This window comes from Hippocampus guttulatus, chromosome 19 (genome assembly GCF_054856545.1).
Source record: "Hippocampus guttulatus isolate MCC_2025c chromosome 19, RoL_Hgut_1.0, whole genome shotgun sequence".
NCBI classification, from domain to species: Eukaryota; Metazoa; Chordata; class Actinopteri; order Syngnathiformes; family Syngnathidae; genus Hippocampus; species Hippocampus guttulatus.
This window is the reverse complement of record NC_141279.1, coordinates 1,330,615-1,345,999: the sequence shown is the minus strand read 5'-3', so window position 1 is coordinate 1,345,999 and position 15,385 is coordinate 1,330,615. Positions and strand designations below refer to the sequence as shown.

The window sequence follows — 15,385 nt, the reverse complement described above, 5'->3', positions numbered from 1 at the left end:
CCATCTCTCATCCCAAAGTACACAGACAAGAAAAAATGCAAAAATATACTTTATTATGCCATTTTTAAAAAATAAATTGACCGCTGCATTTCAACAACCTACTGTACAAATCCAGTAAGATGGATTTTTACATGTACAATGGAATTCACATTAGAAGAGCTCCCCGTTCGTGCCACCAGGGCTAAAGTGCTTTTTTTCCCTTACATAGTGTTAAGGGGTTACTTTTGGCCCAGGCCAAGATGATCTTAATTATTTTGATCAAAATATAAGCTATAGGTCTTTAAATTTAACAACCTGTCTATCAATGGATGATTAATCTTTATATTTTATTTAAGATTCTCACCAATATTGTCAAAATTGGTCAAGTTCCTCTCAATTCGTATTGAAGGGTTAAACTCGATTCTTCACTCTGCTGACTCAAAGTCAAATCTATCAACCCAGCTTGTTGAATGGGTTGGGTGGGGTTCACTCTGCAGGACACTGGTAGTCCTTAACCCAGGTCAGATCCTCCAGTGTTCCCCAGTGGAGGTAAATGATGGAGCAGATAACCATGACGTGCATGATCTGGTGACTGTTACCCCAGTTGTCAAAGAGGCCTGGGATGAAGCGCTCAGGAATCTGGATCACGTTGACGAGCCCCCCCAGCACGGCCAAAGAGTCCATGATAACGAAGAGGCGCAGCGAGTCGGGGCTGCCCGCCCCGCCGCCATACACGCGGAACAGGAAGAGGCTGAAGCGGAACATGACCTGCCACACGAAGGCCCGCAGGCGCTGGACGTTGGTGCGAGCCGTGGTGGCGCAGTAGATGCCGTAGGCCGACAGGAAGATGTAAACCAGCAGGGCGGCCCGCTGCACTGCCGGGAAGCAAAGGAGCGTGATGTGGATGATGGGAAGTGCGCCTGGTGACAAGGAAGGGTGGGTCATGAGATTTCTCATTTTGAGTTTTTCCATTTCATTTTGGACTTTTAAAATGCATTTTTTAGAGTCGGTTTGTTAGGTTGCCGCTCCTTGTGTGTTAAAACACCAGTTGTTTGAAGGGTTATAATTACCATCACAATGCTATTGTCATTAGCTCATTTGTTAGCATTTAGCTATACAAATTTACGATTTGGTTGAATAGTGCCATTCCGTTTTGTTTTGCGCCCGTTTTATGTACTTGAGATCATCTTTTTTGACAAGGTGTCAAATACGCACCCAACGTGTTCACCAAACACACGCCGAACATGTCCAGCGAGAGCAGAGTGTCGTACACGTGCTCCCCGCCGACGTGGTTCATGAACACGTGGTAGACCACAGAGCCCACCGTGGGGCTGAGGCAGGCCAGGTAGTGGACCACGCCGATCCAGATGCTATCTACCTCCCTCCAGGGGATGCTGAAGGGCAGCAGCACCAGAAACAGGAAGAAGGGGATACCTGGGGAGGACAGAGGTTTGAACAGTGGCGATCACCGGACACATGCGCAGAAGAACCTGCCCGCGCTCACTAACCTCTGCTTCCCCTACTTCAATAGTGTTTGATTTAATCAACTTAAGGGATGATCAATGAGAAAATGGAGCATGGAGTTGATACTTCCAGAGGTTACACACCTCGAGATGTTTTAGACCAGGACATACAAATGTAAAGAGAAACTGCCACCCCCCCCCCAAAAAAAAATTAATATAAATTTATACACATCCCCCAAAACATTTAATTTAAAAATGCTAATACATATAAAACATTTATTCCTGCAAGCAAGATATCCGTAACCACTGATGTTACACTTTTTATGTTCTGGTAATTTTAGAAAGCTTTTTAATATCCAAGTTGTTGGTAAAAAAAACTTAAGTCACTATATGTTCTTTATGCAGGCTACTTTTTCTTTGGTTTTCAATGTACATTTTATTGGCAATTGCTTTAATGTTCTAATTGTGGCACATTGAATTACATTGTGTATGAAATGCCTTGCCTTTTCCTCAACTCAGAGCTTTTTTCATTTTTTTTTTTCCCCAACATGTGTATCTGCTCTTCAACTTGACCGAGTACTTTAGCCACCTGAGTGCATTTCCATGCTCATCTGTTCAAGACCCAGTTAGCAGTGGGATATTTCCAAGGCAGGGATTCCCTGGGCAGATTACAGCTAATCCCATATCCTCATTACACACTCTTGTCACGTCAGCTTTGAAAAGTAGCCAGAAGTGAGAGTACAGCAGACATCTGCGACTTTGTACGACACGACCTGGAAGACCTTGCAGCTAGTCTAAGGATAGTATAAGCGCAGTCTGTTGAAACATGCAAAAGAAAAAAAAGTCACTTACCATGACTATAGATATTGCCCAGCTCATTGTGCATGTAAAAGAGACTCCGCACACACTCGTGAGCAGTGGATACAGGCCGGTAGCCCGTCAGGACGTATTTGTTAAACTGAAGATGTGAAGGAGTTTTGGTGAAGTCCAACAGCCGCGGCCTCGGGCGAACCATCCTGACCACTCGCCCGTAGGGCTGGCATCCTACACCAGGCCTCGCCACGGCCCTCTGCCAGCCATCCCGCAGCTCAGGTGGAAGGACGAGCGCCCTGTACTTCGATCAGGTTGGAGACGCACACTCGCGGCCAATCAGCGCACACTTCTTATTCTTAAGGATAAAGCCGCGCTAATCCTCAAAAAGGCCACGTGCGATTGGAGCCGGCTCTTGTTTACGGTGTTTGGCATGTGCTTTCTGCGCGGCCTCACATTTGTGCATGATCAGGAACAACCAGCCTAAGCATTTTTGTTTTTCTTTCCAAGCAACATTAATTAGAAAGCATTTTTTGGCATTATATAGAAATGGATCTATGTGAGGCATGGCTGACTGATTCACATACACTAACACGCCGAGGATAAGACTCCCCAGTCGTCAAACTATTTGTTTGCCTGTACAGTGAACACGTAAGTGCAGAATATAAAGCTGTTGCTCAGAGGTATATTTTTATAAAAAATAATACAGATAATATGGCAACTCAATCCATAAAAAAAAAAAAAAGTTGAACAATACAAAGGAGTAAAAGCTATTATACAATCTGGAAGTGAGGACGACTATCGTACAATGACACAGAGGAATAAAGTGATGTCAGCAGCGTTAACCTGTGTGGAAGAAGACAGATTAATCTTTTTACGTTTTTATATTTAGAAGTCAACTCTTACCTTGGTAGCCACCGTTTCCAAAGAAGCCAGTTAAGTCATATTTTGCATTCTTTGATCCTGAAGGCAAGTGTAAAAATTATTTTATTTATTTTAAACCAATTGAATTTGTGTCTCTTGCCTTGAGGGTGAAATTGCAGTTTGAGGTGCTGCTGGATGTTAAGCTGCCGCGGCATCTGCGCTGGGTCGTTGGGCTGTTCTGACCCTTGGGCGGCGGCCTGCCTGTCCGCCTCCGAATTGAAGGCGAGGTTGCCAGTGCCCGTGAGGTCTGAAGATAAGTCGTCTGTTTGCGCTGGTGTGAAGACTGAGTCAGGCGGCGAGGGAGTGGGTGCCGCTGGGAGTGAAATGACTGGGGAGGGGGAAATAAGCATTTTTCTATCATCTTTGAACATTAGGTACACAAACTTGGAAACATACGTTACCTTCTGGCTGCAGTTTGCTTCCGCTTATGTAACCCACATTTTCTGAAAGAAAGAAAAAATTAACTGAGTGATGCACTTGTCTGCAGCCCCCCCTCTCCCCCCAAAAAATGTTGCACGTTCCAGAGAGCCCAAGTAAAGACTTGCTTATTGCCACGGTAACTTGAAGAAAAAAAAAATCTTGCACACATGCGATCAATTCCCACTTACCATATTTATTATTCGCGATGCCCTCGCCCGCTCGCGACAGATTTGGATCGCCTCCCGCTGAGAGGAAATGAAGACCAAAAATCACCACAATGAAGTCCTTACAAAAATCGAAAACCGTTTCCTGAGTGGAGCACGTGCCGTTGGCGTTCTCAGCTGTACCTGGCTGGGGTTCATAAGGCGAACCTGTTTAAGATCAAGAGAAATTCTGTCATTTACACTTTCCCTTTAAGTTGCACACCAAGATCAACAAAGTTTCTCTTAAATTCCAGCTACAGACAGAGACAGATAGAGGGAGTGAGACGCAGAGAGAATTTTCTGCTCTACCTGATCGGCTGTCAGAAGGAGCTTCCAGCGGCTGGCTCTGGTGAAGTGGCAGATTATTCACTAAAAAGATTCAAATTGAATAAATCGACAAATGGCCTTAAGAAGTCATGTACCAAATGCTAAAACAAAAACAACAAACCATGTTTCCCGACAGGCTTTCCTTCACCTCCGAGGCCTTGTGACCCATAGGAACCGTCAACACCACCTTGACAATCATAAAAACTTGTTCAAATTAAAAATCCCCCCCCACCCCCAAAAAATGCTATTTGAAGGCTCTCACCATAGTTCACATTTGGTCCAAATCCAAGAAGACCTGAGTGATAAGGTAAAGCCGCATGACCTGAGGAGGAATACATACAAATTAGCAACAAGCAGCACAAAAAGAAGAATTGTCCCGTTTATTGGGTCGTTTCCTGGATTGGATGATAAACGTTTTCACCATATTGTCCAGCACCAGGAGACCTCATCCGGGGGTCAAACCCAACAGGTTGCACTTCGTGGGGTATTCTTCCATAACCTGCACAGGGAACAGCCATCAGGACAATTTAAAAAAAATAAAACAAAAAAAATGTTTTTTTGTTTATGTCTGTGCCAAAACTGGACTCACCATATTTGCCAGCAAGGGGTCCATTACTGCCGAGACGTAGAAGGTGGCCATTATTGGTGATGCCGCCATACCCTGACCAGAGAGGACACAGTTATAGGCCCAGTTGAGCCATTCCTAATGTATTTAAGTACATCTGTGCTTACCATATTGTCCAGGTGCAACGCCACCCATCTCGGCCGTATCTAAGGTTACATCAATGTAGAAGGGTACATACAATGACTTGGAAACAAATTCTGCCCTTCAATTATCCACTGCATCGTGATTAGACATGGCCAAAATAGACATATCAGTGACATACTGTACAAAACAATGTGCCTACCGTATTTCCCAGATTTCACATCAGCAGCGGGAGCATAGACGCCAAAGCCTGCATTATAAATTGGCGGTCTCAGAAGCAGAGTTCGACCCTTTCAGATTGTTCTTTGACAATAGGCACCAAGCTAGGCCCGCATGGCGTAAAGCAAGTAACTTGAACCAAAGTATTGGGAGCTGCAGCAGCAGATGGCTCATCAAACTACTTAAAATGGGGGGGGGGGAACCCCAACAACAATCCAGCACAATTGTGTATTTAGCAAGGTTAAGAAGATCTGTGCCATTTATCAGAGCGACGGAGCTGTTAGCCAGGCCCTCAATAATCATCTCAACTATCAATTTCCACCACATCTGTTTTTGAATAAAGCCATCGAGAAGACCGTGCCTCCTGAGCTGTGGGTTTTACATTTCAAATTTCATAATTACCTCCACCTTTATTGGCTGGCTGAAGGCCACCACCAAACTGCAAGCCGCCAATGCCTGGAGCAACAGAAGAAATGATTGACAAACCAATACGTTCTTAAAAGGCAAAAAACAGATTTGGAATGACCAAGAAGAAAAAACCTCACCATACTTGGCATTTGCTTTCTCAGGACCCATGCCCGGCTGACCCCCGTAAGGTAAACCCTCCATTCCTGGCGCAGGTGGGGGAAATGATGTTGCTGTTAAAATGTTGGGGGGGGGGGGGGGGGGAGTCTTGACTAAACTACACCAAAGAAAAAAAAAAAAGACCTAAAAAGATTCAACATACCAGTGTACAGCGGGGGTTGTTTTCCATTTGGACCGAGGCCGGCTTGCTGTGGCTCAGGCTGATTTGCATCTGCAGAAATCAACATTTCAGTGATTATCACAGGAGACAGATGGAACCCCTAAAAATGAATTTTAAAAAAATGTTCATCTATGTCAGTGACAGGCAGAACAATAAATCCTATTCCACTAAAATGGAAGGTAAAAGAGTTAACTTGAGTGGTCAGTCTCATCAAACTTAACCTCACATTCAATTCTGCTCTTTATTCGGCATCATCTTACCATCAACTCCGGCTGGAGCGCCATTGTAAGGCACCTGCACAGCGCCACCTGCAAGTTGAGCATTAAAAAAATTTATACATTTTTAAAATGAAATTCTCCAAAGTGACATCTGATTAGGATCCAAATTCACCCACCTGATTTTGCATCAATTGTCGGAACACCGTGGCCAAGATCTGGAAAAAGTTTAATACCATTCATACATTTGTTTAATAACACGTCATGTTCACGGGTGAGCTGGAGCATATATTCCAGCTGGTAGAGAGAAACAGTATTAATCCTTCCAAAGCAATGAATTATTTGATGATGTTACATACTGGCATAGTTTGGCTGGACACCAGCAACATCGACATTTGGATAGCCTTGGGGGATGGGGCGGGGAGGGGGGAGGAAAGAAACACTCATGCATTTAAGATATAGATTTCATGTTTATGAACATAAATGTAAAAATACACACGCAGTATTCTGTTTGTCTATAAGATTTGACGACTTGGTTTAAAAATCTTATTTAAAATGTTGACCTGGGTAAGAGCTTCCCTTGACATAGGCAGCTCCTCCAAGGTTGGCTCCTGGCCTGTAAACTGAGGAAGTGCAATGAAAACGTTAACCCTTGGCGAAATGGTGCTAAGTGTCAGTGAAATGCTTCTGACCTAAGGGAATAGCGTACTCACTTGGCTGTTGGGGTTTGCCTGCGTTTGGATATCCGAGGCCAAAGCACGCGCCCAGAAGTATGAATGAGTTGGCACATTTGTCATTATCGGTTTTTGCCAAGTTGATCTTACCGGTGCCATATCCAGTATTAGGTCCAGCATAGCCTGCAGGTCCAGAACCTTTCAAAACATAGATGTGCAGTTGAAAATGTATTGTCAATTTAAGAGTCGAGACGGACGTAAAAATTAGATTTACCGGAATTGGCGCCCAATCTGTTTGGACCAACTGCTCCGTAACCTGATAAATAGAGCCCAGGCTTGCAAGTTTCATTTGTTGTCTATGAGCCCAAATGAAAGAACCCAGTCATTAGTACACAAGTACCTTTGGTGTTTGGTGTGCTGCCCGCCGACACGCCAGCTCCTACAATACAATGGATATAAATAAATATACATACGTTAAATTCAAATCAGACCCATTTTCATGATACTTAAAAACACTTCATATGGCAAAAATGTGACAAAGCATTTTCACCTACAAATGGTAAGTGATCACATCACTAGGTTAATCCTACTGGACGTCTTAATTTGCATTGTTTTTACCTGGTCGAGGTATTTTCATCCACTGTCCATTTGGACTCCCTGGGCCACAGTCTACAAGAAAAGTGCATTTATCTTAAAAAAAAATCAAATAAAATACGTTAGCCAACAAATTGCACGTTGATCTCCACAAGCTACGGGGGTCATGGTGAATTTAACATGCAAACTAGAATTTTACCAGGTTTGCCTGCTTCAGGTCCGTGTCCCTTGGATATTGAAGCCCCTCCTCCATTCTCTAAAATTCAGGACAGATTAGAAACTTAGTGTGCTTATGTTTAGTCATATTGTTTGCATAACATCATGGATGCAAATGAATGGTTTGGGGCGAAGTACCGGTATATTACATTGCAGACCATGCAGCAAACTCCAAGTCGCATGTCAGGCATCATGTAAACTAAATCTCATGTTCTACAGGTTACAGTTTAGTGTATATTGGCACATTAACGCCAGCAAGCGCTCGACAAACTCCCAAACTTTCAAATCCTGTCGATTTTCCCCATTCAACTTCAGATAAAAAAAAAAAAAAAAAAAAGTGTTTTGACATTCACGAGAGGCAAATGCATGTAATTCAGGGTTACGTTAGTAACCGGTGAAAGTTTGACACCCTTGACCATCTGCCTCTTAGTTGCTTCCTCCATCTCCAGATTTTGGGCTCCCTCCTCAAGGGTGACTTGAGCAGCTGGCCTTTGCTCAGGATGTAGGATGTCCTTTGAATAACCCTCACCGGTGACGCCCACCCCAAATACATCATCGGCCTCTGGGCTTTTTTGTGTGGGCGGATCGGCGCCAAAAACATAACCTAGAGGTCAGACATTTCATCAATGTTCTGCTGGCCGTAAGACTGGAGAAAGGCAGCGCTAATGCATTCAATATTGATCATTGCGAAAACTGATTTTTCTTCAGTTGTCATTTCAATGATTCTGTATCTGTTGACTGAAATCAAAATTAAATCCTCCAATAATTTTAAGGGAAATGTTAAAATTTAGGTACACAGAACAGAGAGAAGAGACTACAAGAGTTGCTGCTTTTTTTTTTGCAAGTGCTCTATGGATCAAGTTTAGTGGCAATGGGTAAACAATTTCAAAAGGGAATACATTTCAATCAAGCAATTCTACAGGACTCTTGCTAACAGGCTTATGTCCTCATACTTTTCCATCCGCCGATATTGCACCTTTCAAGGGCCCCAAGCACACTCGAGTCACGTCTTGACTCGAGTGGCCAATTTTCAGACTTTGCTAAAACGTATGAGAGGCTGGACATGACTGACTCAAGCTACATGACTTCACTCGAAAACCCGCCAAGACAGGCAAGTTGTGTTAACTTCAGTGAGTTAAAAATAAATAAAAAATATAAAGTGGGGATTCCGTGTCATTTATTCAAGACAAGAGTTTCTTGGTACTTGCCTTGGGGAGGGGTAACAGGTCTACCACCTGCAGGGTTATTGTGCGGCCCTGCTTCATAAGAGGGGGGCGTCAGACTTTTGTCCGGTGGTCTCATGAGCGCCGACCCAGGAGAGAATTCAGGACCAAGCTTGGGCTCTTTGGGCACATATGCCGGCGTAGCCTGCGGCTGCATGAAGTTTTTCCCTTGGGGCACAGGCAAGGGCAGTTTCTGGTATTGGTCTTTGGTGACCAGAACGAGCCGCCCGCTGGTGGGCTCAGGTGCCGGCAGCGTGCCACCTTCGATGATTGGTCGCTGAGGTGAGGCGCCCTCCTGGAGTGTTGAGCTTGGTTGTCGAGGTGACAGAACGTCACCTTTAAGCCCTTTGCCATTAGGGGCACCTGGCATTTTTGGACCTTTTCCATACGGCGTGTGGCCAAAACCTGAGACGCAAGCGGAAATCGTGTTCATATTTACTGCAAAAATCAGGGTGGCGATGTCACAGCAGTTTGTGCTAATGTGTCATTTTGTTTATGTAACGTTGGTTCAAGAGTATGTACATGTTCGATGCATGGGGTTGTTGCGTTATGGTCCTCCCTTTTAAGAGCTCTGCCGCTCTCTTGCATAACTCGTGTTACAAAATTGTCCTTCAAACATGACCTGGATTTGATGTTGATTAAATGTACTGGAGACATGCATATGACTTTATAGTCCATATGCAGACTGTGCTTACCAGAGTTTGGTGCTTTAGCTGCATGATTTGGTAGGGCAACAGCACCACCAAAGCCTGTGAATTAGATACACAAGTTCATCCCGGTCTGGATTTCACAACGCAGAGAGAACTCCTACCCTGCAGAGGTGACATAGGTCCAACGCCTTTAGAGGCCTGAGGTGGCGAGCCAGGTCCTCCTCCTCCATATCCTGCGTTAAGTGGTTTACATTTATCATAATACCAAGATTGTGGACTAAATGTGCAACTTGTTCCCGATTTCTACAAACACACCATTGAGTTTATTTCCCACTCCTCTGAACGCTGCACCATTTCCAGGGCCTGAAGAAAAGCGTAACAACAAATGAGATGTTGCAAAGACCAGTGCTTTCCTGTTCACATTCATAGGATGTCACCATTGGGTTTGGTTCCATATCCTTTTCTGCCTCCGGCTCCATATCCTGAAAAGCAAACAAGCATGAATGCACCATTCCTGAACCGCCGGTATCACAGATAAGCTAAGTGTGATCCACTACCATTAGGTATGGCTCCACTCGGCACAAGTCCAGCCGCATAACCTTGATTTAAAAAAAAAAAAACAGAAAATGGGGGATCTACATGGAGATTATACTTAGTGATACACACTTTCACAACATGTTTTTGGAGACGGCAGTACCTCTTCTGTTCACTCCGTATCCTGAAAAACAATTAAATTTACTCATAACTATACTTGCATTAAACACGCATTTTGAAGGGACAATCTGAGACTCACCGTTGGGCTTCGCACCATCATTCCCATGTGGAGTATTGCCATATTCTGGAGGAGGAGGGGTGCAAGTAAGATGACAGACCTATGACTACAGTCATTCTTGAAGCAAACATGCACACATTTGGAGTGCGGGAGGAAGACGGTATAATCACCAAATCTACCTGGTTTGACAGGATAGTTTGTGCCACTATTGGGGTATCCATAACCTTCAGAATCAACCACAAAACAAAAATCCATCATGCAGACGATATGTCTTGATTTAAAAAAAAAAAAAAACTCTCACTGAAATGAATGGCAGTGCCATTAATCTGTTACACCCCGGAATTACTGCTACCGAGTGAGCGCATGCTGCGAGTTCACCACCTTTTTTTCTCAACAGTAAAGATGCGCCAACCTGATTTGGGTCCTTTGATTCCTCCACTTCCATATCGAGGTCCCAGGCTCATTCCAGCACTGCCATGACCGCCAGTGTAGCCTAAGAATACACACAAATGTATAGTCTTTACATCAGTATCTGGCAGGGGAGGTCTCTGAGGACTGACTTCGACTCACCACCCATTGGTTGTGTACCATAACCATTATATGGCGCACCCTTGCCATGGTTCCTGGCAAGCTGCGGCACCCCCGGACCAGCACCTTATTGACAATCAATTACAAGTAAAACGCTGACCTCAAAAGAAAACAGTGGAGGTGTGTCATCACCTGCTCCGTAGTATGGCTGGCCGTATCCTTTTACGGGTTTACGTCCAGCACTCCCCAGGCCTGTGAAGAATAATATGCAATGCAAAAGATGCCAAATAAGGCCGGCCTTAAAATCTGGTTTGGTTTGCCAAACTTTACCATTGTTTCCAGCTCCATTTGGTCGACCAGCTTTTGCTCCATATCCTAATAAAGAGTAATAGCAGTAATGTGTATTATGGAGGTCAGGGAAGATCGCTTTAGTCAGTAACGCTTTGATTTTATCGTTTGTTGAATAATTTATGACCCCCCAGAAAATCTTAAGACTTGATGTTTTACTGGAATCATAAATCATTGTATTAACAATTTGTTGGTCTCTTAAGGTGAACCTACACCTTAAGAGAGTTGTGTTGATGCCAAATAAAAAAAAACTGGCATCTCATCAGATTTGCTCAACTTCCGGGACATTAAGGGAGTATTTTGCCAATATTTTCCACTGGCCCAGTCCAGTCCACACAGCAACCTTTGCTTACCATAACCTTGATTGGCAAGTCCACTGTACGCATGACCTACAAGGACTACAAATAAATGTTTTATTTTCTCAAAACGCAGTACTCTACAGTGAGCAGGGAGGGAATTTGATTTCTCTGCTGTCAATCACACCAACTACTAATACATTATACAGTCTCAGGCCATGACACTCTCAGTGGTCACTCACCATTTGGCTCGACTCCATTTCCAGCAAGAGCTCCAGTTGCACGAGCATAACCTAAGAGAACCTTAAACATGATTTATTTACTCCAAAAACATGGCATTAATTGCTCAAATCCGATTACGCACCCTTCATCTGGCCTTTGATTCCAGTTTGGGGACTAGCAGCAGGACCTCCATAACCTTGAGACATCAAGAGTTTTCATGAATGACACAAGGCGGCCGCCAAAATCTCTTTCTCCTCATCTTCTAAAATGACCATTGCCTTTATTTCCTCGTCCAGCAAATGTGCCGACGTGAGCTCTGTAGCCTGCAATGAGAATTTTGACATCAAAACATTGTAGGAGAGCACCTACAGTGGGAATTTTGAAGGGAAGCATACCGTTGCCTTTCATTGGATGTTTGTTGGTGGGCCCAGAATGGCGACCATAGCCTGCAACAACGATAGACCGACATTTCTTTTTTTAAGTCCCACTGCAATTGGATGAAACTGCTTTATGTCACCAACTATCACCTGAGTGTTTCAGTAAAACGCATTTCTATAGTTGGGAAATAAGAAATATGGACCAGTGGAATGATAACTTGTGAGTTTCTTGCACTCTCAAAAGTGGCTCCATTCACTTGTGAATTGGTCAAAGTTTTTACAACGCATGTTCAGTATGTTACTACCTTGTGGCCACATTCCTTGAAATCTCCCTGCAACGTAGCCTGAAAAAGAAGTCGGAATGTGTCGATTATTCAAAGCAGGCCCCAAATAAAATCAAATAAAAAGAAGAAAGAAACCTTTGGTTCCCATGTTAGTGGCCATCCCAGCAGCTCCTCCATAGCCTTCAATTGGAGCAAAATGCCAAACTAAGGTGAGGTTCATCTCATCTCTACTTGACGTCATGTCACTTTTATTTACTGTTCACTCACCGGTTCCTTCACTGTTACGGTATCCAGCATATCCATTCTGGGCGCCCATTGGTGAACCTACACCTTAGAAAAAGAAAATGATCGTCATGCACCTGCGGCAAGGACGTCAGATGAACTGGTTTGCGATATTAACGCTAAACCTTTCGTAGGCCTCAGTGTTCTTGCAGCGCCTCCACCATTGTGCACTCTTCTTCCTACAAGAGAAGGCCATTATTTGCTGCGAACGTGCAATATACAGATGCATCTTTTTTTTTGGGGGGGGGGACTATAATACACGCTGACACAGACTCACCGTTGAAGTGTGCTTCATGGCCATTGGGTAGTGCAGACAATCCTGCACCATAACCTTCAAGAAAGTATATTTTTAATCAACAATTCGATTAAGCTATCACGTCTCCATTTATCTTTGATGGAAAATGTTAGCCATGACTTTAGAATTATCAGTGATTTATATGAAACTGTTTTATTGGAATAAAAATCAACAGGTGCGCAACCAAGAACCACAGCGGGCTAATTCCATTTTATTCGACGTCAAAGCAGCGACCGGGCACGGGCAGTAAAACCACTTGTAAACTCGCAGCGGGATGTTAAATTTAGACCGCTGCTGCCACCGAAGCTCGACTTGTCTTTGATTCCGCACGGCCGCGCAGACAACGGAACCTATGACTGAAGGACAACGCGGCTATGGTTGCTAGGATTTCCGGTTAACACCACGGTTTGAAATTTTACAGGCAAACCCAAGTCTTTGAAAAATAAATTTATCTCAACTCTGAGCAAGTTACATCATTCATGGTACAAGGCCGCAACAAGCACGCTGGCAGAGGACCATGGTGTGAGTCGATTTAAAAATAAAATATAATTACAAGAATGCAAATTTGCATCAGCACTTATCACAGCAGATTGTGTTGACCTGGCCTACTGAATTATTTGCTTTCGGTAAATTGTTTTATTGCACTTTTAAATCATGAAACCGAGGGCAATAAAAAAAATTTGCCTTGCAAAATAAAAGCAAGTGTTTTATTGACATTCAACACAAAGATAAATAGGTCTCCACTTTCACGTTGCAAAGTGTAAATTTTGAGCATTTGTCCCGCTCCTACCCCCCCCCTCAAAAAGTGTTAAAATGATTTATCAATCAAAAATAACAGCAATAAATTCAATAATCAATCACTGCGCCTCTAAACAGCTAGGTTTGAAATTGTGAAGACTGTCAGAGAACTAGTTAGACTACCGCCATTTTTTCCCCCCCTATTTGCAGGAGATTTTGAGTTTTATGACTTGCTTCCAAATGCCTGCCACTAAAATTTCAGTGCAATTGTGGTCCAAACATCCATCAAACCTTTCAATATGAAATAATTCACTTGTACTGGCAGGTTGTTCCCCCACCCCACTAATTATAAGTAAAGTGGCGCTGGCTATTTATGTGTTGTTAAATTGACATTCTTCGACTGAGCCTGAATTTATTAACAATTTGATATCATAGCACTTCACATTGAGAGGAAAATTAGGTCCTGGTTGGATTTCAAGTGCGTTTCATGTACTCACCCCCAGTTTGCGCACTCCGCACCAGCCACAGGATCAGCACACTCTGAAACACCAAGCGTCCACCCATGCTGGACCTGGAGGGGGAAACGGCCTGAAGGTACTTCGATTTTTTTTATTTTCACCCCAAAAGAGGAGAATGGGCTGAAGATGACGAGTGTGCAACAAAGCTTGATGTGAGGGTCTCATATACACTCTGGCCTCAAGTGCTCCTCCTCCAGCCCCCCACACATCACCCCCTGAATCCACACGGGCGTTGGAAGCACATACATGCAAAGTGACCAATTAGGCACTTCAAGTACATTTACACTGAAGAGAAAGTTAAAGCAAAGAGAGAGTTTTTGGACAGTGACCGATGATGACCTCTGCATGGCATCCTTCATGTTTGTCGAGATGATAAAAAGCATCTTTGAAATAGTTCAGGCGGGTGTTTTCTTCGAAGGGAGATGGATGCCGACTCAATAAAAGGGGTACTTAATCTGGATGTAGAGACAGTGTTCGTATTTTGAGTCAAGTCTCTCTGGAACTCAGGACAGATGATTACAACTTCAGTCTTATCCTGGTTAAGTTGGAGAGAAGTCTCTCCCATCCACCGGACTGGCTTCATCAGGAGAGACAGATGTACAACTGCATGGTGTAAACGTAGCTGGGGAAATTTAATGAGGCCGCCAAGCGAAAGCATATATACTTTGTAAATTAAACAATAAAAAGGAGCTAAAAGGCACACCGTACTGTATGTTACTTCGAAGACCCTTGAGGAATATGTATTTAAATTTACCGTAACTTCGAAGATGTCAAGTGTTGCAAGCGCTCCTGCAATTTCTTCATTAAAATGTCCTAATTAATGTCAAATTGTACCGTACTGTGCATGCATCTGAACAGATTTAACTTTTTGTTGGGGCAAGAGTAAACATAATGTTGCAAATTTAAACAGAACATCGCTATCAAAATTTAAAAGTAAAAAGATATATTCAATGCATTCAATGAACCATACCTAGCCCCGAACAGATGGGGCTCCATGGAAACCATGAGGGACAGCTTTGAGTTTCCATGGCGTCACGCACATCACTTGAATTGGGTGCCCCACTTGCACGCTTTAAAGCAAGCAAAATGAAAGGGCAACTAAAAAGAGGAAGAGATCTCACCTTTAACTTAAATTCCTCACTCGAAACCCAAATCTTATGAGGTCAAGGAAAGGTTAACGTCTCACCTCCTGGTCTGCCCAGACCTCTCACATACTTGGCTTCTGCACAAACTGTCCGCACTTCAATTACAAAATCGCAAGGCGTCCAAAAAAAAAAAAGACTTCACATGGTTACAGCTGTCATTTTGGCATGTTGACCAGTCATTCAAAAATCAGTCTACTTTTTTTTATGCAGGT

General features: G+C 43.5%; 2 protein-coding genes across 6 annotated transcripts; both read right to left on the bottom strand.

Moving 5' to 3' along the window:
- Positions 1-33: 33 nt before the first annotated feature.
- paqr4b (progestin and adipoQ receptor family member IVb) lies at positions 34-3,096 on the bottom strand. Its single transcript, XM_086138767.1, has 3 exons — positions 2,295-3,096; positions 1,195-1,413; positions 34-899 (listed from the first exon to the last, which is right to left on the bottom strand). The coding sequence occupies exons 1-3, from the start codon at positions 2,455-2,457 to the stop codon at positions 466-468; spliced, it is 816 nt and encodes a 271-aa protein (XP_085994893.1). The 5' UTR covers positions 2,458-3,096; the 3' UTR covers positions 34-465.
- Positions 2,930-14,148, bottom strand: cmn (calymmin). Of its 5 annotated transcripts, XM_086138760.1 has the most exons (50): positions 14,008-14,148; positions 12,755-12,808; positions 12,603-12,656; positions 12,463-12,525; positions 12,331-12,375; positions 12,217-12,255; positions 11,930-11,980; positions 11,813-11,857; positions 11,677-11,730; positions 11,555-11,605; positions 10,999-11,043; positions 10,861-10,920; positions 10,711-10,794; positions 10,553-10,633; positions 10,311-10,364; positions 10,162-10,206; positions 10,066-10,086; positions 9,926-9,967; positions 9,806-9,850; positions 9,684-9,731; positions 9,530-9,601; positions 9,414-9,467; positions 8,980-9,123; positions 8,704-8,886; positions 7,479-7,535; positions 7,304-7,375; positions 7,086-7,124; positions 6,960-7,001; positions 6,836-6,883; positions 6,725-6,742; positions 6,575-6,634; positions 6,371-6,415; positions 6,191-6,229; positions 6,057-6,104; positions 5,779-5,847; positions 5,597-5,689; positions 5,454-5,507; positions 5,035-5,082; positions 4,859-4,897; positions 4,716-4,787; positions 4,548-4,625; positions 4,389-4,448; positions 4,248-4,313; positions 4,109-4,168; positions 3,944-3,967; positions 3,785-3,841; positions 3,578-3,619; positions 3,277-3,504; positions 3,159-3,215; positions 2,930-3,098 (listed from the first exon to the last, which is right to left on the bottom strand). In XM_086138760.1, exons 1-50 carry the CDS (start codon positions 14,072-14,074, stop codon positions 3,094-3,096), a joined length of 3,021 nt encoding a protein of 1,006 aa, XP_085994886.1. In that variant the 5' UTR covers positions 14,075-14,148; the 3' UTR covers positions 2,930-3,093. The 5 variants fall into 5 exon arrangements, with proteins under 5 accessions (XP_085994886.1, XP_085994881.1, XP_085994885.1 ...); XM_086138755.1 differs by having other exon boundaries at positions 8,704-9,123; XM_086138759.1 differs by having other exon boundaries at positions 5,597-5,662; positions 8,704-9,123.
- Positions 14,149-15,385: the final 1,237 nt, after the last annotated feature.